The sequence below is a fragment of the Corythoichthys intestinalis genome, chromosome 22 (genome assembly GCF_030265065.1).
Source record: "Corythoichthys intestinalis isolate RoL2023-P3 chromosome 22, ASM3026506v1, whole genome shotgun sequence".
Taxonomy (NCBI): Eukaryota; Metazoa; Chordata; class Actinopteri; order Syngnathiformes; family Syngnathidae; genus Corythoichthys; species Corythoichthys intestinalis.
Window position 1 is genome coordinate 30,484,487 of NC_080416.1, and position 24,861 is coordinate 30,509,347.

The following is a 24,861-nucleotide window of genomic DNA, read 5'->3' on the forward strand; positions in this document are numbered from 1 at the left end:
TACAAAGGCTTGGAGTTAATGTGGGAGCCGCATATGAATGCCCTTTATTTTGAATTAGTGCTTGTATGTTTATTTCTTTACATTTCACTTCAAAGTAATGGCAATTTCGTTGTGCCAGTTGATGTTAATCAAGCGTTAATTGTTTATATAATTAATCAAAGGTAATTGGCTCTAAGTAAAGCTTGTCATAATTTTATCGCATCAGGCGGGTCGGCTCTCAAGCTCAATGAGGACCAAGTCACATCTCCAGGCCCTCCTCTGAGAACCTGGGCAAAAAAAATATGTGCACCCCTGTATATATTGAAAAAAACAACTTTAGACTGTTAATGTGTATATCTGTTTCTCTTCATTTTAATGTTGTTTTTATTTACATTTTATTATTGTGTAAATTTATTCATATGTACCCGTTTATAATGCGCACCCTAATTTTACCACCAATAAATAGAAGAATACAAGAAAACAGAGCTCGTGTACAGATACAGAAATGTCATTTTACTGACTGGTGAAACACAGCACAAGCATAGCGTATTGGTAGTTCAAAACATTACCATAGACTGACAATATTCACGGTAATAATATGATTTGACAACTTCTCCAGCTTACCAGAATCTAGGAGAAAACAAAACAGATGTGACTTTTCTTTTAAAGGCTGCTGTATAACTTGCTCATTTCATCATGATGAATAAATGTTTCTTCCATGGATTGATACGGTAAAATGAAAGTGACAACGTAAGTCTAAAATCCGAGAGAGCTCATCGCTGTCGACACGACAGTAACAATAGGAACTATTGTTATTTGGGTTTGAGTTTCCCGAGGGACAGATATAGTTGACGGACACACACAGGAAGTCTGTTTTTTGTTTGTTATGGTCCGAGTTGCGGAGCTGCAATAAACTTTGACTCAAATGAGTTCAAGAAACTAAATTCTGTGCTTTATGAAGAGTGAAAAAAGCAGAATTTAACACAGACGAAATCATTCGGCCGATCAGAGTGAAGTATTACCGAAACAAAATGGTGACGTCACGTACCGTAATGGTCGGCAACGGATCGCCACATACGTTTCTTCAACACAACGTGGCCATGTCAATAAAAAAAAAAAAATCGGTTTATATATACGTATATATAAAATATATGTATATATATATATATATATATATATATATATATATATATATATATATATATAATCTGTCTCCATCCATGTACCCATTTATAATGCGCACCATGATTTTACACGTTGATTTTGGGGGGGAAAAAGTGCGCGTTATATTCGGGAAATTACGGTAAATCATTATCATTTTACACAAAACTCCAAAAATGAGCTGGACAAAAGTATTTGCACCCTCAGCCTAATACTTGGTAGCACAACCTTTAGACAAAATAACTGCGAACACCATTCTTCTTTGGCCAACTGTTCCAGGTCTCTGAGATTTAAAGGGTGCCTTCTTTAAACTGCCATTTTCAGATCTATCTACAGATGTTCTATGGGATTCAGTTCTGGTCTCATTGCTGGCCACTTAAGAAGTCTCCAGTGCTTTCTCTCAAACCATTTTCTAGTGCTTTTTGAAGTGTATTTTGGGTCATTGTCCTGCTGGAAGAACCATGACCTCTGAGGAAGACCCAACTTTCTCACACTGGGCCCTACATTATGCTGCAAAATTTGTTGGTAGTGTTCGCACTTCATAATGCCATGCACACGTTCAAGCAGTCCAGTGGCAGAGGAAGCAAAGGAACCCCAAAACATCTGTGAACCTCCACCATGTTTGACTGTGGGAACCGTGTTCTTTTCTTTGAAGGCCTCGTTTTGTTTTTTTCCTGTTAACTCTTATGTTGATGCCTTTTCCCAAAACACTCTACTTTTGTCTTCCAAAACATTTTTGGCTTTCTCAGGTAAGTTTTAGCAAACTCCAGCATGGCTTTTTATGTCTCTGGGTCAGAAGTGGGGTCTTCCTGGGTATCCTACCATACAGTCCCTTTTTATTCAGATGCGGACAGATAGTACGGGTTGACACTGTTGTACCATCGGACTGCAGGACAGCTTGCACTTATTTGGATGTTACTCGAGGTTCTTTATCCACCATCCGTATTGTCGGACAGAATTGCAGGGGTGCCAATACTTTTGGCCAGCAGTGTATGAATTAGGGCTGCAGCTATCGAATATTTTAGTAATCGAGTAATCGACTGAAAATTCTATCGATTAATCGAGTAATCGGATAAAACAAATATATTTTTAGGTGAAGAGCAATTATAGATTTACATGAGAAAACAAGACATTTTATCATTTTCAGTCAATCAATGTCTTTATTTTTTATGTATATTGTTGAAAACAGCGAACAATTGCGTCTCAGATGTAACTAGAATTTAAAAAAAAAAAAAGACTAATTCACTGCTTTCACTCAAAAAACCTTTAGATCTTATTTAAAAAAATATATATATATATGTATATATATATACACACACCTAAAAATGCCTTTACGCTTGATAACACACATCACTTAAAAGTTAGGATTTCCCCCCACGTTTTTCAATTGAATTTCTATTTGTGTCAAGCCATTTTTAAGTTCTAGTTAAGGTCCTGATAGGATTTTGAGTTTTTGCACTGTTCAAAATAAATGTATGATACAGGCTGTATTGGAGCACATTAGGGACTAGTGCTACTTGATGTTTTATCCAGCAATGACTACTGAGCTAAAATTGATAGTTAGCATTATTGAGTTTTTATTTGACACCCTTATCACTCCACAACGCTATGTTATGTTAAAGCCTGTATGTAAGACACGTTAGCCACGCATCGAAAGTGGTTTTAATTGATTGAAACCTAGCCCTCCGCAGGGCTAACGTAAGATGAGCTAGTAGTGACAGTAACATTAACATTATATATTAGCGCTTAGCGCTCTTTATTAGCGCTTAGCGCTCTACTGCTTTAAGATGGCGGCTGTTTGCTAACGCTGCCCAGACGCGGCCTAGTCTGTCATTGCGCATCTAGTTCAACATACATGTGATCTCTATGAGACTTACCAGACGCTAGCTGCAACTAATGTAGCATGTGCGGGCTAGTATTTAGCAACGTCGGCGTCGTTTGTAGCGGTTGTCGGCTGCAGTAAGTTTTTTTTTTTGCTTCTTCCTCTACGCACGTGACATCAGCGCGTTGTCCCGCATTAAAAGTAGTCCGAGCAAAACGTGATGCTTAGAGCTGTCAAAATAAACGATTACTCGAGGTGAATAAAACTACTCGGATCAGTTTTTAAACTCGAGTTACTCGAGTTGCTCGAGTATTCGTTTCAGCTCTAGTATGAATCGATAATTGTTGTATCGCAAATTGTATCCGGTGTATCCATGTTCCCACCCCTAGTGCAAAGTCTGCAAAAAGACATTTGTTAGAGATAATGGGGGGGTCAAAGCTGAGTCACCGCACATGAAAGGCGAAAAACACCAGTTACAGTGAAGTTAAAAAAAAAAAAACATCAGAAATTGTTGCGACATATTTTGGTCTCAAATGATATTTATAAGGGCTTAAAAGTGTCTTAAAAAGCATTAAATTTGACTTGGAAAACACTGCAAGAACCCTGATGCTTTCAAGAGAGGAAGTCAAGTGTACCAAGTGAATTTTTGTATACGTTGCAGTGTCCTTACAGGCCATCACCACTCGCAAGGCATTCCGCAGCAGTCTGACACAGGACCAACAGATGTTTACCAGGCCGTCTCTGCCCATGCCGGTACAGGATACCTACATCACGTGTGACCCACCGCCACCACTGAACCTCCTCACCCTGTACCGGTACGTAGCCATATCAAAACTAGCGTGAGCGTTTGTTTCCACCACAGTGAATTATTCATAGACAGCACACGCAACCAAGGCTTTTAAAAGGGAGGCGTGTCCTGTGATAACGGAGAACAGACCGCACAAAAGTTTTCATGCAGTAAAAAAGTCAAATGATAAGCACTAGGGAAACCCTGTCATAAGAATAAATCATTTTCATTAGGGCTGCAGCTATTAATTACTTAAGTAATCAATTAATCTATTAGTTCGAATAATCAGATTCGAAAGACTTAATGCGTTGCAGAATACATTTTAGGAGATGTAAGACAAAAGCTAGATTGGATTGCACTTTCAAAAGAGCATTACATGAGTATACAAAGTAAAGTGTTAGTGTTTTTTTTTTTTTTTTCCAAACTAAGCACTCCCATTTCACAATAAATATAGATAAAAATTAAACGAGGATCGAAGTACAACAAAAGAACAATTGTCTAACTTGCACAGCTAAAGTCCGCTAGCTTTCGTAACAAATCTTTCAAACATTTCATCATTGTTTGAGAAAAAAAACAATCGTCAAAAAATAATAATTTTTAAAAAATTGTTGCTTTTTTTATTTTTCTTTAAAATATTTAAATAATATTGGTTGCAAGAGAAGTGTTTTAATCATTTATAGGGCAAATGACTTTAAAAAGACAAATACTATGTTTATCATTTATATAAATTTGTTTTTTTTAAAAAAATTAGTTGTAATTATTGTATTTCAATATAGATAGAAAGAAAATTAATAAAATGTTAACCCTTTAAGATCCGGGCCTATTTTGTCTGAATTTGAATGCCTTTTGATTTTTGATGTTGCCTTAATATTTACAACAACAACAACAAAAATTCACAATGGCCTTGTTGGGTCTTTTTTTCAGGACACCATAACCTTCATGTCCAAACTGTTGTTTTCTTTAACGGACAAATTATAATCAATATTTTGGACCCAAACAGACAAAAAAAAAAACAATCCCAAAAATTCTTGTCAAAATTTGTAATATTGATGTCCTATTGCAAACCAAACATGCCAACGAACAGTTTTAAAGCTTGAAAATATTTATTCAACTTGTTAGGGATAAATATTCAACAGAAAAAATAAGACTCAATAGTTTTATATTTGATAATTCAACAGAAACGGCAGGTATGGTCATAGACGTTTTTGGTCTTTACACATACTATGATCATAACAGGTTATATACAGTAGACCAACGGTGCAAGGAAAAACAAGAACACAAAAAGGGTTTGGAGGATATCTCTTTGTGAGGTTAGGTATTGCACCCATCACTTTATAAAAAGTAGATACATTCAATCAACCTTCTCAAACACACACATCTAGCCAATAATAATATTAACACACATGTTCTAATGTGAAATAATATCTTCCAAACTCTTATGTATTTTCTTTATTTCAACGGGCATTTTGTTGCGCAGAGATGACGGAAAGGAGGCCCTCAAGTTTTACACAAATCCCTCCTACTTCTTTGACCTATGGAGGGAGCAGATGCTGCAGGACACCAAGGACATCATGAAGGAGAAACGAAAGCACAGAGTGAGTCGCTCACGTGATCGGAAATCGGGCCCGATCACATCATCTTTAGAAAATCGTAATCGGGTGAAAAAGATCAGGTTTTTAAAGTGTATCTATTTTTATTTTCAAGTGTTAATCCATTGGCTGTTGTTGCAGAGAATAGACGTCCAATCCATTTTGGCTAGGTTCAGACCGCAGGTCTTAATGCACAAATCCGATTTTTTTGTGTTTATACAACTTGAGTGAGGCATTAACTTGACGGTCTGAACGTGACAAGTAGACCATTTCGAATCTGATCCAGGTCACTTTCGTATGTGGTTTATATCAGATCTGGGCCACATTTTTCCAGAATGTAGCGGCTGTCTGTTAAGTTCCCCAAATTAGAATTCATGCAGCAATTACATCAGCAAAGAGCGAAAGCCGTAAGCAGGACGGCAGCGACGTAGCTGTGCATTAGCTTTAGCGCCTAACTTGAACTCTGCTTTTACGCATGGGCGCTCACAAAAAAAATAAAATGAAGAAAAGGATAAGCCTGATAATGCTTTTTTTTTTTTTTTTTTTTTTTTTTTTTTTTTTTTTTTGTGCACCAAATGAGCAATATTTCAGTACTGCTTACATGGCCGAGTTGGGGCAAACTGACGCACCCACAGGCTCATGCGTGTGCGTGACGCACGCACAGTACATGCATGCGTTCGGTCAATCCATATAAACTTTGAATATAGGACTAACAGATATGAATCGGATATGCCTCCATCTGAACGCAGCTTTGGAAGATTGGAATCGGGGGATCATGATATGAAGAAGATAATTTTTTATTTAAGGGTTACAAAGCAACAAGATGTTCAAGGATGGCATAAAAACAAACGTTTTATACTATGCAACATTTTTAGAAGATGGGGATCGAGTTGTATTTTTAATAGTTACATAGCAACAAAATAATGAAGATGGTTAAGGTCAAAAGAGACAAAAAAATGTATATTTTGTAATAAATCATTAAATAAATTAATTTATCGGATCGTTACTCTGTGTGGACAGATCATCAAAATCGGGTTACTCGAACTCTGGTGCAATGATATGTGACCGGAACAACTCTACAAAATACCGTGATGTTGAAAACAGCTGTAATGTGTACCTAACTACTGTATCGAGCCTAACGACTCGCTTTTCTCGAGCAGAAGGAGAAGAAAGACCACCTGAACCAACGGACCCTCAACCCGCGTAAGATCAAGACTAGAAAAGAAGAATGGGAACGTCGCAAGATGGGCGAAGAGTTTGTGGTGCCCAAGAACGAGATGATGTAAGTGGACGTGACACTCATTAGTAGATTGGTCTATCTCAGTGCTTCTCAATTGTTTTCTATCCCCCCCAAAATCATCCTGCCGCCTCTGTAAATAGAATCATTTGTCTATAAAATGATCAAATGATAATAAGCACACATCTGCATAACATTGTTTCCTTGTTAACATTAAAGAAAAAAATATAGATCAACTTACAATAAAGTATAACTTTATTAACATTGTTTTTTTGTTTGTAACAGAAAACACTGAAAGCGCACCAATTTGCCTGAATTTAAAAAAAAAGACACTTAAGGCACATTTTTTGACTTATATAATACAAAAAAATTAAAAAATTATAAATCAATAAATGATAATAAATTCAAATTGATATGCAACATTAACTCGGAACAATATGCAAAACAAAAATTAATAAAACAAGAACGAGTATCACTGAGTAACTCGGTATGCCACCTTGTATGATGCTAACAGTGCTCGGTAGTTTACTGATGTAGCACTCACAAAGCTGCACAATTTTTGGCAATATTCAGCACGTTTTCGCAGAAAAAAATTCAAGCGGCTTATAATGTGATTGGGGTCTAATGTCTTTAAGTGACGTCTTCATTGATTTCGCTTCATGCTGTTCGCTGCCAACATTTTTGGACACTAAACATACCGGTCTTTTCTCGTCTCCCACTGTATGACAAGTGAAACACTACGTACACTTTCCTTGTCATATTTACTAGGGTTACTTCATTTATCCTGTTCTTTGCTCTGCGCTCTTGTTAAATGCAAAAATACTGCGCACACTCTGAAAATGAGAGCGCCACTGCCACCCACTAAGTGACTGCAATTTCAGGTTTTTCTAGTATGGCAGAAATGGACGTCCGAAATAATTATTTTTCTCCTGATTAGTCTGCAGACTTTTTTTTACTGATTAGTCGTCTAGTCTAATAATACTTTTTTTTTTTTTTTTTTTTAACTAATCTTGCAATTCAATTTTTGCTGACGATTATTAATTGACCCCAAAATTTTTTGAACACTTAAATTCTTTATTAAAGTACAAATGAACACATAGATAACAATAATAAATCACAACTAAAGAATGAGGTCAAATGCTGATGGCATTAGCTAGTGCCAAAGAATGGAATGTAAACAGATTCAGAACACTGTGACTTCACTTTTCCAACAGGATTCAAAACAATTCTTTCTCTTTTCGTGATATGTTTTTACTAAAACTGAATGAAGTACGTAAAAAAAACTTAATGATACACATTGATAAGATGCTACGACGGATTATTAGGGCCAAATTAATACATTTTAGAAAAGGACTATGAATTTAAAGTTGTACATTGCTACGACAAAAAAAAAAAAGTCTCATTATTACTAGGCATGTGCCGGTATGATTTTCTGGCTGTATAACCTTAAGCCAGTGGTTCTTAACCTTGCTAAAGGTACTGAACCCTTCGGAATTTCATAATCAAGCCATTCTTTTACGAATTCAAAAACGAGCAAGATAACACCTAAGTGAATTCCTGTTCAAATTTCTTCCAGATTTCGAATTTACCACTAATAATTTTGCCTTTTGCTGTTCTTGATTTTCACGTTGGTAAATGAAACTCATTTCATTTCACACTAGTTTTCTGCATGTCTGCATTCTCATTTTATTGTTGCGTCCTTGCATCACATACTATTTTCTTGGCGTAAAATGAAGCTTTTTTTTTTTTTTAATCTACGCAGTTCACGTTGTCTGTATGTCTGTTGTACTTCCTCATACCAAGTGCCAGTCAACCTTCCACTGAGCAAACAGATTTCTCCTCCCATAAGATAGAGGGCTAGCAGTTGAAAGAAATGGAATAAAGCCTGTAAATTAAGGGCAAACCAGTCCAAAACCTGGTCTAAAACGCCAGTTTGCCTAGATTTTGTCAGCATACAAAATAGGCCTCTGCGTTTCATAACCTTTACCGAACCCCTGAGGCTTACTCACCGAACCCCTGGGGCTCGATTGAACCCCAGTTCAGAACCACTGCCTTAAGCCAAAATATCACGGTTTCACGGTATCACGGTATTGCAATTACAGCTCTAAAATGTGTTACTTTGAGATATCTTGTTTAAAAAAAAACAGTTCCAGTAAACAGGATTTTTATTTTTCAAAACATATTAACAATTTGGAACATAAGTATAATGTTAAGTTAAAGTAAAATTTTTTTTTTAATTACAAAATATTCTAAATAAAATTAAAATAAATGCAGTCCTTTAGGTGAGCCTAAACCCACAGCCATAGCTCCAAATTATTACCATCAGAACAAAAAATATTGAATTATTTTCCATAAAAAGCACATGTGTATAACTTGTTTCTCGTTTACATTATAGACACGCTCTCTTTCTCAACACACAGTTATCAGAGAAAAAAAGCCACAGCTACACTAAAACGCTGGAGTTAACTAGTAGCTGGTGGGAAATGTTCATGATTGTGTTTTCTAACCTTTAATTATGTACAAATTGCCTCCTAGGCAGCCACCCGCCGCAAACATGTTTTATGTGTCGGTTGGCCCTCGTACTCTAAGCTGCGGCCGTTTGTAACTTTTCTGTAGCTGAAGTATTCCCATACCAGCGATTTAGTTTTCTTCGATGGGGGGAAAAAGTTTAGGAATTTCACTTCCTCCAGCCATCGTGTAGCACAGCTGACTCACTGAAACTGAGCAACAACCGGTGGGGGAGGGCTGTGCCTTACTGCTGCAAGCGAGGGATTTCTCCCTGCATTTTTGGGACATAAAAAATAGCTAATACCTTAGAGACGGTATGACAGAAAATGTTTGCGGTTTTGAAACCTTGAGGTTTTCATACCACGGTATACCTTGAAACGGGTGATGGGCACATGTCTAATTATTACCTATGGTTATGTTCTTGCTGTGAGCTGCTACGCATTTTACATACATGTACCATAGCTAGGAGCTACGACGAAACATTAGTATTGGCATTCTTCCATTGATTATAATTTCATGTACCTGAAGCAAAATAATAAGGATTTCCTTATTTTTAAAACCGATTCTAAAACAGAAGATACTTTCAATATTGTTGATTTTAACAGAAGCGGCAACGCGCTACGTAATGTACGTAGCTGCTTATTCAGCTACTTTAGCCCCTAATACTCCGTCGTACGACGCAAATAAAGGCAACTTCAATAAAAAGAAAATGTCGTTACATGGACTTAGGATCGGCCAACTTGTTGTCTCCTCTCGTCTTCCAAAATTTATACCTGGGTGACGGTGCTTCAGGTGGTCTCATGGCCGACGTGCTGCCGTTTTATACAAGCTCGGCATTGCAGAGACGCCAACGACAGTGACACTCTTCTTTGTTTCGTTAAAATAAATCCATGCTTTGGACACTCTGATCTGCTTTTTGGGCTTTGTGCCACTTTCCCCGCTCACATCCCGAGTGTCTGCCATTCTCAACTTTCCACACATACACAGTATGTATATATATATAATATTAGGCCTGAACGATATTGGAAAAAACTATTGCTGCGATTTTTTGGGGGGGTTTGCGATATTATATTGCGATATTAAAAAAAAAAAAAAATTATTAAAGAAATTTTCACTAGATGACTTGAATTGCTGTTTGGAAAGACTTTGGATGACTCACAATGACCAGTGTACAGTGATCCCTCGTTTTTCGCGATTAATGGGGACCAGAACCCGCCGCGATTAGGCTCGAGCGTTTACGTCACAGCAGCACGGGATCATGCGAGATTTGCGACAACGCAGCCGTTTCGGAAGCACGTCTGCATCACGGGACATTTAAACTTAACGGCAAATACAATTCAACTACGAGTACCAAAGATGGAAAAAAGTAAGGAAAACTTGCCAGGTCGATACAGAGACAAACTTGTTACCACGGCGAAGGACAGATATGTGAGCAATTTTAAGGATGTGAAAATGTTGACCCTTACGAGCAAGCCGAACACAAATGGAATAAAGATGTCGACAAGCTTCCACCACTACGCGAAATGGACATCATGCTGTATTTAGTGTTTGATGTAAGTTAATACACTCATCAGCAATTCCGAAACTACAAATCGCTACAAAGCTACGAACAGTTTTGCTGCGGATGGGTGCAGGATCTGCACATTATGACCATAGCAAACGGCAACACCATCTTTCTAATCTTTCTAGCAAAGGTAGGCAACGTGTGTTTACATTAGTCTGTGACCACGGATGTACACATTTTTTGTTGCAGAAAATGTAGCCTGTGTACAAATTCTTTGCCACTCTCTCACGTCAAAATATTACAGCTTTTTCATTTAGCAACGACAGGAATTATGTCTTATGAAGACAATGCACATGTATGCATGCTAGTTGTTTATCTGTAGCTATAGCTAACAACAGCCGACTTAGGGCATAAAGTTACCGAAATTTGCGTAAACAAACGAAATTAACTTACCGGAGTGGAAGTGCATAGAGCAAACATAGAATCAAACGTTATGCCCTTCCTTCTGATCGAGGCCACCCATGCCATTCTTCGACGTTTGGTAAGTTCAGATATGACCTTTCCCTCGCCTTTTCTCTATGTAGGGATCCGGAAGAAACTCAATGGTGTTCCGTCGAGCTGTACATTCTCCTTTCTATTCGATCGGTTGTTGCAATTCTTTACCGCAGAATAATTTCCAACCATTTTTAAAGAGCGACCTGTGTTGAAATGCCTCACTGTTTATGTTTCCCGCTTCCAAAATGGCGATAGCGGCGGAAACCTCGCGAGTGCCACGTCATACGCTCGAGCCTAATAAGTGAAAAACCGCGAAGTTGCGCACCCCGCCCCCCAAATTTTTATTTTTTTGTGTGTGTGCTCAATGTATTTATTCAGATTTAGCATTGGAAAGAGATACATACAAGGCATGTTTTTTTCTCACTTTTTCCCCAAAGTATGATTTTAAAAAATGTGTCTGATATATATATATATATATATATATATATATATATATATATATAAATGGTTTTAAGCACTTCAAATGTAATAATTATGATCAGTTTTAAACATAACTGTCCAACCAAATCATTTTTGAACAACAATAAAGTACTGTAGTAGAAAAATGCTTGGCTTTATTAAATACTTCTGTTTATCTACCTTAGCTGTGACTCTTGGTGGACATGTAGAAATTACAAACTCCTCATGTACACTTCTTGCATTTAATTTATATGTCTCAATCGTCTCCACACACACATTCATTCCAAAGCGGCTTCCTTGCAGAAACTGTTTAACAAGTTAAATGATGATTGACAGCTGCTGCGCTGTGATGTCCGCTTCTTTGCCAAGATCAAAGATACCAGCATCGTTAACTTTAATAAGCAAGTGCTGCAGTGACTGTGAGGTTCAAAGAGCTGGGAGAGGAAGGGTGTGAGGCTCTGCGCAGAGCAGAAAGCAGGGCGTATGTGGATTAAAAAAAAAACAAAACTATTGCACGTCCTTGCGATGGGACTATCGCGCACGCACACATCGCGAAGGCAATGTTTAAACAATATATCGTTCAGGCTTTATATATATATATATATATATATATATATATATATATATATATATATATATATATACACTCACACACACACACATACAGGGTGTTCCAAAATGTTTGACCCCATTTCGTTAGCCAATAATTTTGACAGTTTTCGTTGGAATGACCTCAAATTTTCACAGCCAGTGTAGAAACGTTTCAAGTTTTTGTGTGTAACGTTTGGCATTTCTATCTTTTCAGGTTAAGAAATGCTGTTTACTTCAAAAGAAAAAACATTTTGCATGTTAGAGTATGCTCGGACTCAGTCACCGAAGACAGTGCAGCGTGCCTTCACAAATTTTGTGAAGAAGGCACCAACTACAAAACAAATGAGGACTTTTTCTTTTTTTCAGCGAGTTTGTCACGAGCTCGAATACCGACTCGACGTGTGCAGAGTCACAGGCGGCGCTCATATTGAACATTTATGAAAATCTGTCATGGAACCAACAAATATTTGTACTTTTCTTTGTAAATTTAACCAGTAAAACTTAAAACCTTCAACATAAAGTGTATTTAGTTTCATTAAGATCCATCAAGTAGTTTCCGAGATATTGGCATTTAGAACGGGGTCAACCTTTTTGGAACACCCTGTATATATATATGGAGGAAAACACTGAGGTGACTTGGAAGTTCCGACTCCCAATTTGGCCAAATTTCCAAATTGTCCTATATGCATGTTTAATACATCATTGGAAAGCTGAAAATCTCAATTTTCTGGGGTAAGAAAAATTTTGAACTGGAGGGCATTAAAAAAAAGAAAAAATTTAAACAGCGAAACCCTATGTGGAGGTGAGAGCAGAATTAAAGACGCTAGTGATGCACGATAATGCATTTTTCAACCGATACCGATAACCGATAATTTCCTCCTCATTCCAACCGATAACCGATAATGTCAAGCCGATAATTCTATTAAAAGATTTATGTAAAATTTTAAAGTATACACAAAAGAAAATATTACTGTGCAAAAATATAATTTATTGCTCTTTTTTTCAACATAAAGTATGAACAAGTCGTCAGTTCAAACATCCAAATAATGACAGATTGTCTGACATTGTGTAATGGTAAACCTTTGGCAACAATTACTTACAGAGTAAATACCTAAGTTGCACAAAAATGCATTTAAAAGTAAGCCATTCCTAACATATATAACATTAATCCGCTGCAAAACACACCTCCTTAAAACTAGTCAGTTTTAAGTGTAAATCTATTGGCAATAAGTGAAATTATCTGCCATCGCTTCAAGTGTATTTCTCTCAGATTTCTTGGAAGAAAAATAGCTAGCTGAAAATAATCTTAACAGCCTTGTTTTAAGCAATACATTATTATACTTAATCCTAAAAAAACTTGAAGAAGGAAAGATTTTGAATAATATTTGTGGCTACAGAATATCGATTTAAGAATTTGATTACCTACTGTGACTGTAATTGAGCAGAGAAATAAGTTAAATAATTTGAAAAGTGATTGCTAATGTTATATGCTTTGTTGCACACTGTGAAAATGATTACCTCAAAGGAGCGAGATGTCATGTACCCATTCTGGAGCGCTTTGTTTACATTTGCGGCTTTCACGACATTTGCGATACAGCAGCTAAACTGCTACACGGCAGTACTATTTGGACGGAGTTGGAGCTCGCATCCACGTGCGTGTTGTTTTGTGACTGAGTTTTATTAAGCCGAAAATAAAGGCAGCGTTACAAAGTCATCTGACCGCTCGTCATTTCACATTGTGAATGCATTATTGACTGGCTCACTTCGTTTTCTCCATGTTTAAATTATCTTATAACCACTGTGCCGTCATGATAAGCTTGCTTACCGGACATCACTTTTTCATGAAGAATGGTGGTCGTATAAACTGCATTATTTTTTTTATCCAGGGCTTTGGTTCTCGGGTCATTAAGGTAAAAAAAAAAAAAAAAAAAAAAAAACTGTGTCTCGTCTCGGCGGCGGTGGCAGCTACATTCGTCCCGGATAATCCGGCCGGTTCGCCGCGGCGTATTCGGGTCCTGGCTCTGCTCGCACGCCGTGGGGGAACGCTCGAGAAACCGGGGTGTTCGCCGGAGGTCCAAAGGCCGGGGAATCGGTCTCGGCCCGCCCCGCCTATGGCGAGGCGGCGGCGGCCTGCCGGACTGGCCAGAGCGGCGGGCTCCGTCAGAAGACGGCTACTTGCCGACTATCGGTCTCCAGTAGTGCCGGTGTTTAGCCTTAGATGCGAATTTACCACCCACCTCGGGCTGCATTCCCAAACAGCCCGACTCTGTATCGTCACAAGCCCTGTAGTTTAACTTAGTGTTTACAATAGCTTTAGCATTCCTGCTAGCAGCAGCCTTGTATTTGTTCCAAAATTCTTTGTGATGCAGTTTTAAATGGCTGCTGGGTTAGTGGTTTTGAATGAGGACGCGTTCTTTCTGCCTCGTGGAACTTATACGGTACGTTTTGCAGATGGCGAGAGCGTCATTTTTTTAGTAACAGCCGCCATAATATTCAACTACTTCTTGTCTTGTAACTCCGCCTCCTCAACCCCTCCTCCCTCAGGGGCTTCAGAGAGGGGAGGGGTTGAGGAGGCGGCGTGCTGAATTCTTCGGTTGCGCACATTTGGAGGCAAAATCAAGTATATAATTATCGGATTGCATTATCGGTTGAATTTTTTAATTATCTGGATTATCTGTGTGACGTCATAATTGCCATTATCGGCCGATAATTACCGGTGACCGATATTATCGTGTATCTTTAAAAGACGCCATGACTTTAACAAAATATTATCGTGTACTTACCTTGTTTCGATCCAAAAACTCCATGTAGCATGTATCACTGAGTGTCAAGACACTGCTGTGAATGGCCACAGCTGGATTTTTTTGGCAATGTTTTTTTTTTTTTTTTTTTTTTTTTTTTTCAATTTTTCTTTGTTTGGATCAATTATTTGTCATCTAAATTTTGGGGAAAATGCGACAGTAACGAAAAAAATACAATTCAGCGATAGTTATGAGGTAAATATCCGTGACTTTTTTCCAGACGCCAATTTTTTCACTGTGACTTAATTTGTTTAAAAGTTTAAAATACGCGAGTGAATCATTTTTAAAGTCTTTAAATTTTTTTTTTTTTTTTTTTAACTAAATATTAGACATCAATTAATGATTCTAAACTAAAAACAAAAGACACTTTGAATAATAAATACGATTACTTACCTTCTTTTTATGGCTAGGTTGAAACAAAAGTGGTTGCGCGACGTCTGTAAACAGGGGTTTTAACTGTTGTATTTTAAGCCAAAACAACTGTTGTGTTTCATAGAACAATATATCTATATGCTGCCATAGCATGCATGAAGCCCCCGAACTATTTTTAATTTGTCCGTTTTACCCTGAAAACCCCCGTTTACAGACGTCACGCAACCGCTTTTGTTTCAACCAGCCATAAAATGAAGGTAATTAATTATATTATTCAAAATGTCTGTTTTTAGCTTAGAATCATTAATTGATTTCTCATATTTCGTTTAAAAAAAAAAAAAAAAAGACTTTAAAAAATTATTCACTCGCATATTTTAAACTTTTAAACAAATTATGTCACAATGAAAAAAAATGGCGTCTGTAAAAAAGTCACGGATATGTACCTCATAACTATTGCTTAATTGTATTTTTTTTTTTTTTTGTTACTGTCGCATTTTCTCCGATATGTTAGATAAATAACCGATTAAAAAAAAAAAAAGTTTAAAAGGGTGAATATATGAAAAAAAAAAAAATCCCATTCCTTGATGTCTGCGATTTCTGCATCGCGACCCTTGTAATATTTCCATGTTTCACCCATAAAATTTTTGGATTGAAACAAGGTCAAGGTAAGTACGCGATAATATCTCAAAGTCATGGCATCTGTAATTCTGCTTTCGCGTGTTCTCACCTCCAGATAGGGATTTGCTGTTTCAAAAAAAAATTTTTTTCTTTTTCTTTTTAAATGCCCTCCTGTTCAAAATTTTTCTTCCCCCAGAAAATTGAGATTTTAAGCTTTCCAATGATGTGTCACACATGCATATCGGACAATTTTGAAATTTGGCCAAATTGGGGTCTCAGAGCGGAACTTCAAGTCACCTGAGTGTTTTCCGCCATATATGTATATGTATATATATGTATGTATGTATATATATGTATGTGTGTGTGTGTATATATATAATGTATGTATTTTGTAACGAATTGGGTTATAATGTAGCGGGTGTATTTGCATGCGTACCTAAATGCACCGTGTGGCTGACATGAGTGAGGGAGGTGCGACAAAGCGAGACCTCTTCCTGTTGTTGCTGGTAGTTGCTGTGTTGGGGTCGGCAGACAGGAGCCGTGTTGTTCCTACAAGTTCCAAAAAATAAGGATTGCAAAACTGACTAAGCGGGCGACTCTTTGTCATGTTACAATATATATATTTTTTTAACTCTCCTTTAGCCGTCGAGTGGATGTTGTGCTTGTCGACGCTTTTATGTCATCGACTACGTCGACTACTCGGGACATCTTTAAGTTCTGCGTGGTCACATGCCCCCCCCCCCCCCCCCCCCCCCCCCACCGCACCACTATTGAGAAGTACTGGTCTATCTGCACACAAACAAACGTGCCAAACAGCGGCATGTCCTATTTTTGCCCCCTTCTTTAGCACATGAATGCCACAATCACGAGAGACAATTAGAGGCCACTTCACGTGTACAGTTTTATAGGTCATGTTCTTGTGTGGGTGGCCATTTTATTCAAGAATGTCATGTCATTTCATTTTCCATCATAAAAAGGCCTTAATCCAATGAGACTTAGCCATCAAACATGCCATTTTATGTGCTTTAAAAAGACTGTAAACAACTTGTTCTTTTGAGAACTTGGGGGGGGGGGGCAAAAAAATTGTAATTATTTTATGTATTAGCCATATTTGGGATTCTACAAAAATAATGCTGTCTTTGTTGAATTTCAACATTGTTCCACTGTCACAAGCTTACAAGATTTAAGTCATCTATGACATTTTTTATGAGTTATTTTTTTCCTCAGAAAAAAATAGGACTAAAGTTCAAACATTGGAATAATTTTCAAACATCATTTAATTTCCATAATGTTTAAAAGTAAATTTGAAAATCAATTACATTTTTTTTTTTTTAACTAAACAACGCTTTGTCTTGATGGAGGAAAAACAAGACAATTTTATCCAAGTTGAATGAGTTCATTTTTTTTAAGGCCTTCACAACTTCACACCAGTACTTTGAATTCCTGTGTTGCATTGAAGGAGCTCCTTGGAGGGTCTGAATGGCAGCCTGGGATCAGGCGACGAGGGCCTAGACCTGAGCACGGGCTCCTACGCGTATGACGGGTTGCCGCCACCCGGGGCTGACGACTTCTTGCCCCCGCCACCACCAGACATGGCGTAAGTAGTAGTAGTATTAGTAGTACATGCTACACATTTGCAGCCGTAGTACAATCCCAGGCCAGGTGGATTGTTCAATATATCTGCTACAAATATATTCCACACATAAATCAGGGAAAGATTCAATCGAATAATAGCTCTTCACATCACACTCGCAAAATCTTCATTTCTCGTCAAAGCTTTTAGTGAGGTTTTTTTTGCTCCTCTTTTAATGAGGAAATAAAGTGTATTTCAGACAAAACTTGGGAAATGGACCTAATTGACAAAACTGCTTTGTATTCAAAAGGAGTCTGACAATATATCGAAAAAAGTGGTATATCGAGATACTTTGTAGCCCAAAAGGTTATTGAGATGCTTGCACCAAGAATCAATATATCTTTTTAAAAAGGTGTCGCTGTTTAAAAAAAAGAAGAAAAAAAAAGAACCAACAGGTTGCTACCAAAATCTTAGAATAGTCTCGTTAGCTCACTAGGTGTCATTGACGGCGCTAGACATCCATTTCATTTGGCTTGATTGGACGTCTGGGTCCATCAATGGCACTGAAACCAGAGTCTTTTGTGTGCATTTACAGCTCATTCCCTGTTAATTTGAGGGCATTTACAGGTTAGTTCCGGTTGATTTTGAGTCACTTCCTTTCCAAAGACCTAAAATCAACAGGAAGTGATCCGTAAATACCTCAAAAGGGAAAGGAAGTGACCGAAAATTAAGAGGAAATTACTTGAATTGTTCCAAATTGAACTCATTGGCGGCCACTGACGGCCCTAGACGTCCCATCCCTTTGAATGGAGGCGAATTAACAAAAGATATTAACCGGTAAAATTTTATCATCATAAGGCCTCATAAGACTAAGACCAAATGAACCACCATGAAGTTTTCAAAGCTTCATTGCTTCAAGAAGCTTTATTTGGCCATCACTGCTCCCTTGGGGGAGACGGTCAACTTCACTTGTCATCCAACATGCCTCCTAGCATGCATTGCAGCGCTACAGAAGTAAATAATGATCAAAATTCATGTTCTATGCTAATTATTTCTTCGGTGGCTGTTGGTAACACTTTATTTGACAGTGGCGCCATAAAACTGTCATAAGATCATCATAGTTTTAACATGAAACTGCCATGAGCATTAATGAATGCTTATGAGAGATGTCATTTTGTGTCATCCGGAAAATTAGCTCACTCCTGAATGGTTGTAGAAGATCCAAAATGGACATAAATGGAGTTAGTGACATAATTTGCCAGATGATACTTAATGACAACTGTCATAAGCATTCATTAATGCTTAATATAGTATTATAATAATGACGGCCTTATGGTAGTCTTATGACGCTGCCAGCAAATGAAGTGGTACCAATAACCCAAATAAATGAACAAATAAGCCGCAGGATTCAAAATGAAGGGAAAAAAGTAGCAGTTTATAGTCCGAAAATTACAGTAGTTTCTATATCCTCTTTGGTTGTCATCTTCAGGTATGGCGACAGCAACTACGTCGGTGCCAACCACAAGCGCGTCAGCATTTTGAGTCCCAGTCACCCGCCGCCAGCTCCTCCCATAGCCTCACCTCCGTCCAACTCCCGCCCTCACCTCTCCCCTCCCCCCGCCCCTCCTCCCCCACCTCCACCCTCTGGTTTCGGGGCGCCCCCGCCTCCCTCCAGCTTCGACGGCCCACCTCCGCCTCCACCGCTTTCTCCCTCTGGCGCCTTTCCCTCGCCGCCCGCCCCGCCATTGCCACCCGCCATGCCTGGCACGGGCCCTCCTCCCCCACCGCCAATGCCTGCAGGTGGCGGTCCACCACCGCCGCCGCCTCCTCCTCCCGGCCCGCCGCCACCGTCCTTCAGCACCCCAGCTCCCCCTCCTCCCGCCCCTGCGCAGGCGACGCCCAAACAGCAGCCCGCCCCAGAGAACGACGCCCGCAGCGACCTGCTACAGGCCATCAGACAAGGTATGGCCTGAACTCATACCGTACTTTTCGGACTACAAGTCGCACCTGAGTATAAGTCGCACCAGCCAAAAAATGCCCAACAAAGAGAAAAAAACATATATAAGTCGCACCGGAGAATAAATCACATTTTTGGGGGATAAAATCCAACACAAAGAACAGATATGTCATCTTGAAAGGCAATTTATTAAAAAAATACAATGGAGAACAACATGTTGAATTAATGTACAGTGTACAGTGCATGAACTACGAAATGCGAATATACTGTCCTAACCAGGACGCTACGGCTCGGTCCTGGCTATACACCGAACTCCCAAATGACGATGCTGGACATCCGTATAATTTGCTGAATCAATTTGGTCCTCGATACCAAACAGGTTAGCATCAACGTAAATAAATGATAATTAGGTTGTTTTACAGCAATGACATAAACGGTTAGCATGCGTTCGCTAGCATTAGCACATCGTTCAAATACCCACACAACTGGCTCTAAGTGTCCGATCGCAGGTGGAAAACACACGACACAAACAACAACAGAAAAGATGATACACACAGGCGTTGCCTCTGTAGAGATATTTTAAAAGCATAAACAATGAACGTAGGTTCGCAGCCGTGTTTTTCCTCTCGCTAGCTCACCCACTCACACAGAGCTACGTAGCTGTCGGTCTTCTTCTGGCGTGTGAGCGCTCTTCACGTAAACAAGTGAGAGTATTCATCTCTGCGCCCCCACGTGGGCGTGAAAGCGCCACAAACTAAAAGCATGCATTTCAATATAAAAAAAGTCAATAATACAATTGAACACACATTGCCAAAGGCAGAACGCGAACGTGGCCATAGCTATTAAGAGTTATTCAGATAACTATAGCATAAAGAACATGCTAACAAGTTTACCAAACCATCAGTGTCACTCCGAAACACCAAAATAACATGTGAAATGATATCATAATGTGTTAATAATTTCACACATAAGTCGCTCCTGAGTATAAGTCACACCCCCAGCCAAAATATGAAAAAAAAACCTGCGACTTAGTCCGAAAAATACTGTAATCACTTCTGATTAGTTGAATACAGTCGGACGAAAAACTAGAAAATCTAGAAGAGTTGTTTATATACTGTATATAATTCCAAAGAAAGGAATTTAGGTGTTATAATATTATGAGAATAAAGTTGTGTTTTATAAAGAAAATGACTATCATTAGTTTAGTCATACTTTAGGAGTGGGAAAATATTAGTCAGAATTTTAAGAGGATTGTCTATTTTTTAAGTTATTTTTCGGTAAAAGAAAATAACAATATAAAAAGTCATGTAAAAGTACATTGAAAGTACCTTCTTTTTTTTTTTTTAATTAAAAATTTGCATTTGAATGGACAGAAGCGCAGAGCTGCCACTGCTACATTTCTATCAAGCCTTTCTCATTTCAACATATTGACAACTCGTTTCAACGTATTGACAACCTCGTTTTAAGGCTAAATGCAAAAAACATGACCTTTTCCCCATAGTTTCTCAGGGTTTAGGCATGTGCAGTTGTACTCAGCTACGGAAGCGCCTCTCCATCACGTTGTCATAAGCTTGCTGCAGTCGAGGAAGGTGGGAAGTCTGAGTTTTCCAACCTCCGACCAGGAAAAATATCATTGGAACGCCATTCAAACTGGGAGATCCTAGTCGCGATGTCAGAGAGGAAAAATGTAGACTTCACGAGTTGCTTCAATCTGACGTCACTCGACAAAATGACTCTTAAGACAACGTATTGACGACACGATAATGAAGTAAAATTACGTTTTTTAAGACGGCGTGAATTTTTTTTTTTTTTTTTTTTTTTTGTCATAGGGGGAATTAGCTTAAAGAATTGATATTTTTCATATTGACCTATAAAAAGGATGTAATTGAAGCAGGCAGTTTACAGTTTGCGCTATTTATCTCAGCTGTGATCTTTCCTCCACTATTTGATCGCTTACGAGAAGGCAGGTTTGTTGGAGGTCAAAATGTCTTTTAATGGCCAAGATAAAAAAAAAACAATTTGTTGCGATCAACCATCTTTGTTGTTTACATTCGCTTGGAACACTTGTAGGTTCTCTTTGAGTAACTGGTACTATCCGAGTGGGATCACTCCGGCTTCCCACCTTCCTCGATTGCAGCATAAATGTAAACATTGGTCACATGCGCGACGTAGGAACAAAGGTTGTCGCAGACAGTTACTTTCCACAGTTAAATTTTCACATTATCAGTTTCCATATGATGGCGCTACAAACGCAGAATTCACACAGCTTCACTTTGGTCGGAGTTTTAAATAATTTTTAATATATTTTTAATAGTGTTTAATGCCCCAAAATGTGTGTGGATTAGGGCTGGGCGATGTGGCCTGTAGTACGTATCGCGGTAAATTGAGCAGTTTTACCTCGATAACGATAAATGACGATAAATTCGCCCAAGCGGACGGTTATATAATTTTAAAATCTGAGTCAATGCATTGCTAATACAAATGAACTGTTTCTCGTTGATTTATCTCATTCACTTTAACATATTTAACAATCAGCAGTCTAAACATTAAGTGTATAAAAATTTCTTGTAAATAATAGGAATTAAAGTATGAGCATTTATAACAGCGTGTATGACTTGAACAATGTACAACATTATAAAAATCAATACGACGACTGCAAACATGTCATTGTAACGCAAATGATTTCCATCTTGAAAGTACACTTCAAACAGACAACCTATTGTTAATGGCTGCTGTGACATTATTACTCAACACAAGTGTTTACTTCAAGGTTTCAGTTTTTTTTTTCTCCAGACCATTTTTTAATACATACACCCCCCACACAGACATACACACATTAAAGCTACATTGCTCTTATGCCAATAAAACAGTTAAGATTTCATGATGACAGTAATGACACAGAGAGAGAGAGAGGATATACAGAAAAATAGCTGTGGCCATTAAATGGTCATATTATAAACTTCCCTGTTCGATTATAATCTATGCTGAATGCTTTACCATCATAAAAGATATCAAAGAAATCACACACAGATACAAAATAACGCGACATACTAATTGTTAGATGCAGTCATTGCCCAATCCACTCATTAAGTTCAGCCGTTTCGACAAGGACTCCGTCACGTTCATTTATAGCGCTAGCCGCTAGCGTTAGCCTATGGCCTGGCTACCAGTAGAAAGCAGTGAAAGCACCCTCTCCTGCAATCGTGAGAACTAGGGAGGAAAGCGGGCGAAAGCCTGTCTGGAAGCCGCCAAGATTCTACTTAATGTCTGGTGAAAGTTTGGCGAAGCTCCCTTAAGCCTGACTCCATCTAGTTAGCCGCTAGCGATAACCGACCGGGCTTCTGTTTGTTTGAGTTCCTGGTAACTACATGACTTCATACATAAGCACACTGACCTCTTTCTTAAAGGGGAATGAACATAGTCGAACAACATGGAGTCAAAGTGGGATGGAAAAACTAGAATTTCTTTGTTTTATTAGATTACAGAATTTACCGACATTGTCAAAATTACGTCGGTCATCGTAATGAATTTCGGTAATGGTAAATTTTGGGTATACCGCACGGCTCTAGTGTGGATGATAGGCCAAACTGTAGAAAAAGTTTTTTGCAAAATACCCTGCGATGAGTATACATGGCCTGAGAAGCGTCTCGTTTATAACAAACCAAGGTTAGCAATTGGTTAAAACGAGTTGTTAATATTTTAAAACCAGCTGGCAATGCGTTAAAATGAGAAATGTTGAAATGTTTCACTAACACTGGTAGCTCTTCGCTTCCATATGAATGACTGTTGATTTTTTTTTTTTTTTAAACAAATTTATTCAACATAATGTCTTAATTGTTTATTTACATTCACAATTTTCACATTGAAGTTTTTTATGTGTTTGTTCCCTTAAGAGTTTTAGGGAAAAAAAGTTTCCATTTTTTTGTGGGTATATTTTTACTCTTTCAAGGATATTGTCTTTTTTTACAATAGTTAAAAAAAATATATATATATATATATATTTTTTTTTTTTTTCGTTTTCAATTGCTTGTTTTTTTTTAGATTAAGACTTCTAATTTCAGGGGGTTAAAAAGTCATAATATTCCAAACATATTTATTTAAAAAAAAAAAAATTCCCCACCAAAATTTATATTTTTCGTAATAAAACATTTTTTTTCTGCAGAAAAACATTCACAAAACTATTAGATTTTTTCCAAAGATAGGATGCATTTTTTAAATTAATGTATTTTTAAAAGTTATGCATGCTAAACCTTTTTTTTTCTTTTTTTCCAAGTCATATCACAAGAAATAAATTGTATTCACACATTTTGGTGGTCAAAGATCCAAGGACTCCCCTATTTGTTTATTTTGGCCAGTATTTAAAAAAAATATTTTTGTTACTGGAAACCGACCCATAGAAAATGCTATTTGGGTTTCAGAATTTTGCAACTATAATGAACATCATATATCCGCAGATTTTCACTATTGGCATCAACTTCTCTCATAATCCTGGCGTTAAGTAATTTTAGCAAGACAAATGTTGACTCCAATTATGTGTTTGGCAGGTTTCAACCTGCGCAAGGTGGAGGCGCAGCGAGAACAGGAGAAGCAGAACCACTTCGGCAACGACGTGGCCGCCATCCTGTCGCGGCGCATCGCCGTCGAGTGCAGCGACAGCGAGGACGATTCGTCAGAGTTTGACGACGACGAGTGGTCCGAATGATCGCTACGCCATTGTCGTCGTCATTTTCAGGTTAGCGCGAAAGAAAAGTCCCACGTAGTCACAATCACATTCCTTCACTTTTTATTGGTGTGCGTGTGCCTTCCGAGCGCAGCGTCCTTGTTAATCAATGCTTTGTCTTTAAAAAGTACTTTGTTCACTTTCTCTGTGTCAGCACGGGAACAATTTATAACCTTTTTTTAAATAATATTCCATGTGACCCAAGGGGGAAGTTAAAAGCGGAACAAAAACTTCACTTGCAAGTTGCCGAGTGACAAAATGGTGGGAACCACCTGCTTCTAAGTGCCTTTTTTAATATATAATTGTATTTCATTCACATGTGACTTACTTTTCCAAAATGATGTTAATTTTTTTTTTTTTCATTATCCCAAAGACTGTCTAAATGAAATATATCTTATCAGGGTAAAAACAAGTAATAATAAATTTTGCAGAATTCATTATCCTGTCTTTTGTCTTGCATAGCAGACTCGTTGTTTCAAAAATGTTTCAGGTGGCCTTTCGGGTAGAGAAGGCTATCTGTATTGCATATTGTGGGAAACTCTGGGTACCTCACGATACGATTGGTGCACTGTGGAAGCTCGCCCTCAATTTCAATAGTATGGGTTTTACAAGCAGAGCTCGATCAGTTCACATGAGGATTCCAAGATGGCGCGATCTGAAAGAAAGAAAAAAATAATTCCTGTGATGA

The 24,861-nt window shown here is 38.0% G+C and overlaps 1 protein-coding gene across 1 annotated transcript in view; it reads left to right on the forward strand.

Moving 5' to 3' along the window:
• Positions 1 to 24,610, forward strand: part of wasf2 (WASP family member 2) — a 42,832-nt gene extending 18,222 nt beyond the window's left edge. The window contains exons 4-9 of the mRNA XM_057828056.1: positions 3,624 to 3,777; positions 5,227 to 5,344; positions 6,499 to 6,620; positions 17,383 to 17,520; positions 18,986 to 19,458; positions 23,998 to 24,610. Of these exons, the coding sequence (XP_057684039.1) occupies positions 3,624 to 3,777; positions 5,227 to 5,344; positions 6,499 to 6,620; positions 17,383 to 17,520; positions 18,986 to 19,458; positions 23,998 to 24,155 (1,163 nt within the window). The 3' untranslated portion in view covers positions 24,156 to 24,610. The remainder of the gene's footprint in view (positions 1 to 3,623; positions 3,778 to 5,226; positions 5,345 to 6,498; positions 6,621 to 17,382; positions 17,521 to 18,985; positions 19,459 to 23,997) is intronic.
• Positions 24,611 to 24,861: the final 251 nt, after the last annotated feature.